Source organism: Corapipo altera, unplaced genomic scaffold (genome assembly GCF_003945725.1).
Source record: "Corapipo altera isolate COAL_440 unplaced genomic scaffold, ASM394572v1 60046, whole genome shotgun sequence".
NCBI classification, from domain to species: Eukaryota; Metazoa; Chordata; class Aves; order Passeriformes; family Pipridae; genus Corapipo; species Corapipo altera.
In genome coordinates, this window is record NW_020885698.1 from 2,402 (window position 1) to 8,278 (window position 5,877).

General features: G+C 53.8%; 1 protein-coding gene across 1 annotated transcript; it reads right to left on the reverse strand.

Annotated features, from left to right (window-relative positions):
- Positions 1-1,598: 1,598 nt before the first annotated feature.
- Positions 1,599-2,687, reverse strand: LOC113940731 (olfactory receptor 14A16-like). The gene has a single exon (XM_027631875.1). The coding sequence runs from the start codon at positions 2,556-2,558 to the stop codon at positions 1,599-1,601; it is 960 nt and encodes a 319-aa protein (XP_027487676.1). The 5' UTR covers positions 2,559-2,687.
- Positions 2,688-5,877: the final 3,190 nt, after the last annotated feature.

Here is a 5,877-nt window from a genome sequence, read left to right on the forward strand (position 1 = left end):
GGCAGAACTTTTGGAGGTTTGTTGTTCTGCTGGCAGTGTCTGGTTCCTGATTAGGGGAAGAACTTGTTGGGCTGGGTCAGGATTAAATTTGGCTTTTCATCCAGGTAATACAGGTTTAGGAATGGAGTGGGCATTAGAGTATAAATAAGAGTCTGGAGTTCTGGGTTTGGGCTTTGCCTTCCAGGTCCGGTTGAAGTTTGGATTAGAGCAGTGGACTCCTTTCAATGGGAGAGTGTACCAGCGTGTTTTAGGTACTGTTGGGACTTGAAGTTACAAAGACGTTAAAAGTCTATCAGTAATGTTTTGCACACTCAGTGTTTCAGCACCCTCAGCATTACCTGAACCTGTTTTTATCCCATCAAAATCTTTCCTCTCTGTTGGCCAAGTCACTCTTTCCTTCCCCAAATATTCAATCATTTTGTCCAAGTCCCTCCTAATCTCCCCCAAAGTTCCATCTGGGTGGGCTCAGCTCTGTGATGACACTGTGCAACCTCATGGAATCAAAGGGGCCATTGTGGCACTGCAGGGCCTCATGGAAAAAAGAGAAAATCCAGGCTTGTCCAGGTCCTGAGGGTGATTTAGGAGGGAGACAGCAGTGATTACTCCCTACAGACCCACCACTCCAGTGGTCTCTCCCTGCAGTTCATGGGTGTCCTGAGCATTTTGCCCAGTGCCTCCCTGCCCTGAAGGTTTGTGGCCATCAGGCTGGAGCTGAGGGGGTTGGGCAGGTGCCTGAGGAGGGGGTAGAACAAGGGCTGTGTCCAACTGTGCCAGGAGGGCTGTGCTGGGCAAGGAGGAGGAGACTGCAGAAAACAGTGGCACTGGGGAGGGGAGAGGAGCAGCTGGAGAGACCTTGGGCCTGCCCACGCTGGGCAGGAGCTGCCCCAGGATGGCAGCTCTGAAGCACTCCCAGGATGTCCCTGGGAACAGGAGGGGAAGACTGGATGTGAAAATGGAACCTGGAAAGCAGAGAGCAGGAGTGTCATGGTGACACTGCAGGAGAGTCCCAGCCCTGGAGCAAGGTGAAAGAAGAAGTGACCCAGTCCATGCAGTGGCCTCAGAAGATCCCACAGCATCCTGGAGATGCTGGAAGGGAGCCCAGCTCTGCTTCACAAGTTCCCAGGGCCTGTCCCTTCCTGTGCTCCAAGGGCTTCCAGCCCCCAGGACTGTGCTCAGAGAGCACTCAGGCCTTACAGCGACAAAGGGGCTCAGGAGGACAGTGTGGAAGTGGCAAGAGAGCAGCTCTGGACAGACCAAGCACTGCTGCTCCCTGGCAGTGCTGCTGGGTTGGGATTATTGTCCCCTTCCCCTTTGCAAATACACCCTGTCCTGCAGTGTGCTGTCCTTTAGGAACATCTGAGAAGAAGGGTCTTGGACAAAGAAGGCACTGCAGGGTCCTTTATTTTATTTAAATCCTCAGAGAGCACAATTAATCATTTATACATCTCTGAGTCAAATTGAATGTGTAGACACTAAATTAAAAGGCAGATGCATAATAATATTTAATTCCATAAAAAATTATTGCAAGAAGAACCTGATGACCTCCACGAAAAACTTGAGCAGGAAGGTTGGACCACTAAGAAGTCCCATTCCGAATGCTACACACCAGAAAACTGGCACTTTATTACTCCTGAAAAGTATCCAGTCATAATTTTCCTCAGGGCAACCTTGAGCTCCTGATTCCTCAGGCTGTAGATGAAGGGGTTCAGTGCTGGAGGAACCACCGAGTACAGAACTGACAGAGAAAGTTCCAGGGATGGGGAGGAGATGGAGGAGGGCTTCAGGTAGCCAAATGTGCCAGTGCTGAGGAACAGGGAGACAACAGCCAGGTGAGGAAGGCACGTGGAAAAGGCTTTGTGCCATCCCCGCTGAGAGGGGATCCTCAGCACAGCCCTGAAGATCTGCACATAGGAGAAAACAATGAAAACAAAACAACCGAACACTAAACAGACAGTAACCCCAATGAGCCCAATTTCCCTGAGGTATCCTGAGTGTGAGCAGGAGAGCTTGAGGATGTGTGGGATTTCACAGAAGAACTGGCCCAGGGCATTGCCCTGGCACAGGGGCAGGGAAAATGTATTGGCTGTGTGCAGCAGAGCAGTGAGAAAGCCAGTGGCCCAGGCAGCTGCTGCCATGTGGGCACAAGCTCTGCTGCCCAGGAGGGTCCCGTAGTGCAGGGGTTTGCAGATGGCAACGTAGCGGTCGTAGCACATGATGGTGAGGAGGAAAAACTCTGCTGAGATGAAGAAGACAAAGAAAAAGAGCTGTGCAGCACATCCCATGTAGGAGATGGTTGTGGTGTTCTGGAGGGAATTGTGCATGGCTTTGGGGACAGTGGTGCAGATGCAGCCCAGGTCTGTGAGGGAGAGGTTGAGCAGGAAGAAGCCCATGGGGGTGTGCAGGTGGTGGTCGCAGGCTACGGCGCTGAGGATGAGGCCGTTGGCCAGGAGGGCAGCCAGGGAGATGGCCAGGAAGAGGCAGAAGTGCAGGAGCTGCAGCTCCCACCTGTCTGAGAATGCCAGGAGGAGGAACTGGGACATGGAGCTGCTGTTGGACATTTGCTGTTCCTTAGCACAGGGTCTGTTCAGAAAAGGAAAGCACAGGGAACAATTAAGACAGCCCCCTCTCAGCAAAGCCAGTGCAGTTCTCAGGGAAATCCCCTCCAAGTCAAGGCATTTCTTTTCTCTGGTTTGTGCCCTCTGAGGGTGCTGTGAGGAACAGGAGCTCTGCCCATGTGCTGCCAAGGATTCAGCTTTGCTCTGCTGCAGTGCAGACATGGAGCTGGTTTGGGACAGCTCTCCTGATCCCAGGGGATGTCACATGGAACCCAACTTTGATGGAGAAGCTCAATTCCTGTACTGTTGTCTTGGAGCAATTTGGGCTGCAGGAGAGAGGCACAGTTTATCCTTAAAATAATTTTGACTGGGTTTTTTGGTTACAGTCATAACCCTCGGGGTGTGTTTTTTACGGGCAAATTTTTCTGATGACAAATCTGAAGAGTGTTGAGCCAGGACGGCAGAAGGGCTGAGCTCTCAGTTGCTTATTGCAGAGCCAGGAGAGCTGCAGTGCCTCTCAGCCTGTTTCCCTTCTGCCCTGCACTTTCCTTTGATCTGCCTTGAAGATGACTTCACACACAGATTCATCCTTAAAAGCCCCACCAAGATCTGTGCTGAGAGCAGGACAGTGCTGCTTGAAAGGGCAGCTCTGGGAAGTGTCCCCTGTGCCAGCCCAGAGGTGCAGCTGTGCTGGACAGAGCAGGACAGGAGCCCTCCCACAGGGAAGCCAAGGGCTGGCACAGGAGAGTGCCCACCCCCAAGGGAAGGCTCAGCACTGCCCAGGATCCTGTGCTCATCTCTGAGACTGCCTGAAAGATTCATCTCTGAGAGTAAAAGAGTTGGAATTTCAGTGCAGCCTCCTGACCTGAGAGAACAATGTCTCTGCTACAATGCCTAAGCAGGAAACACACCTCAGGACTAATTCCTTTCCTGTAGCCCCTGTCTGTTGTGAGCTTTGCAAAAAATTCTCCATTCAATATGGTGTAGTGGTGTGGAGCTGCGAGCAGGTCTGACCCTGGCACACTGAGACATGGAAAAGATCCTCCCTCAGCTGTCAGGTTTGCTCCTTGCCCACAGCCCTTGTGCCCCAGCCCTGGGAGCAGCTCCCCGGGCCAGCTGAGAGCTGCCCCTGGCAGGCAGCAGAGTCCCTGCCCAGCACAGCGCCCTGGGCTGCAGGACCCTGCTCTGCCCCACAGCCCTGGGCACCCCTGGCTGCACCCCCGGCTTCACAGCTCTTCCAAAGTGCCCCAAAACAGCCCCTGCTCCCCCATCCCATCAGCTGGGGCTGGGCCAGCTTTAGGAGATGCCTCCAGGAGCTGCCCCTGCACTGCCCTGCAGCCCCAGACTCACCATGTGCAGCCCTGCCAAGGTTCCTCCTGCAGGGAGCTCTCAGCCCTCCTGCCAGTGCTGAGCCCCTTGAAGCTCTGTCTGTGCCCTGCTGGTGTCCCTGAGCTGGCCTGGCAGTGCCCTCAGCCCTGCTGGGCTGTGCAGAGGAGCTGCTCACCAGCAGAGCTGTCTCTTTGAAGCTCTTCTTGCTTGACAGGAGCTCCCTGTGTGCCAGGAGTCCGGCCCAGCTCAGCAGCACAGCAACAGCCCCAGGCATTTCATGACCCCCGGGGGGGTTTGATGTTGTTTACATGAGACTCAGTCCCTGAGAGGAAGTTCAAACAACTTTTCAACAAGTCAAAGTGAGATTGAAACACTCAAGTTACTTGTAGTGCTAATGAGTCTCACTGAGGGACACAACTGAGAACATGTCCCCAGGTTCCAGTTAGAGCAGAAAACTGCAGACAGTGATGCCAAGGATGGACAAGCAAGGGAAGGTGGCTCTGATGCTGAACCAACCTTGACTTGTTTCCTTAATCCAAAGTGCCAAGACCTGACCCCCCAGCCCCTGGGAAGGCAGATCCTGTCCCTCCCTCATTCCTCAGGGCTCTTCTTGGGGCACTGGGATGTGGGATGTGCAATGCCAAGGGCAGGACCATGGGGTGGCACCTGCCAGGCTGCTGAGCAGGGACAAGGAGGCCAGGAGGCCCTAAGGCTGCAAGGGGCACTCCCCTCCTCCTGGCATCATGGGCACAGACAGCAGCCATGGCCAAAGGCCTGCAGAAGGTGGCTGTGTCAGGGCCTTTCAGCTTCTCCCCATCCCTGTCTCCTCTCCAGCCCAGGCTGTCCTACGGTGTCCATGCCCTGCCCCTTTCCCTGCAGGCTGTCGTCATCCCCCCGGCTGCCCCACCTGGCTGGCACCTTCCTGCACTGACATCTCTGCGTCCTCCCTGGCTCTTCCTGCACACACAAAGCCTTGGGCTCATCCAGACTCCTCCTTTGTGACATACTGCACCACAACACTGACCTTGGAGGGAAATTTCTGACTTCTTGTCACCAGTCTAGGCCACCCCAGCTGCCCTTGGTGGCACTAGTTCTTTCTTAGGCTGTTTTCTGCCAGCAAGAAAAGCTCCACCAGCTCTGACACCCCCCTTCCAGACCTCTCAGGCTCCTCCTCTACTGCCCTTCACTGACCCTTGAGTCCTCAGCCTCTATATATGGGTCATGGGCTTGAGGCCCCAAATTCCTTCCTGGGAGATCTCTGGGACCTCTCCAAGGTTTTGGAAGATGACAATAGAGTGCTCTTATCCCAGGAAACACAGAATGACATTTTTTCCAAGGGTTGTCTTGGCAGAATGAGGCACAATCTCTTTAAACTTTCTGGCACAAGGGAGCTCTGAGCTCTGGGTACGGAGGGAGCTCCAAGTGCCAACCACTGGAGTGGGAGCTACAAATCATCAGGTCTGGTGTTCTTTGGAGGGCCAGACACTGGTGAGAGTGGGGGGTGTGTGCACATGGAAGGACTTGAAGGGCACAATAAACTGTCTCAAAACACTGTCAAAGCAGGAAAATCCCATAAGGCACCACAGCACATAAGCACTGGTGGCAAACAGGAAGGCATTTAATTCCAAGGCCTAAAGGGAGGTGAAGCTTTGGAAGTAGCCCCCAGGACAGAATTGCACTGCACAGACTGTTGGAAAGGAAGCAGGTCCTTGTCCACGTGCCAGCCCAAGCTGTGGGAACAGCATCTACCGCCCTGAATAGCCAGGGCTTGGGCTGTATAAAAGTGATAGCCCAGAAGCACAACTTGGGGACTCTCCACCCAGCAGAACAGGGTGAAGAAGGACCGGTGGGAGCCTCAGGGATCTACATGGGGTGAACATTTACTTGATCTCTGTCTCACTCTCACTGGCTTCCCACCACCCCTTTCTTCTCTCTCTTTCTATTTCTTTCTCTCTCTCTCCCTCCTATTTACTGTTAAATCAAACCTGGACTG

Coding starts and splice junctions, on each gene's coding strand:
- LOC113940731 (XM_027631875.1), bottom strand. CDS start 2,558: ATGTCCAACAGCAGCTCCATGTCCCAGTTCCTCCTCCTGGCATTCTCA.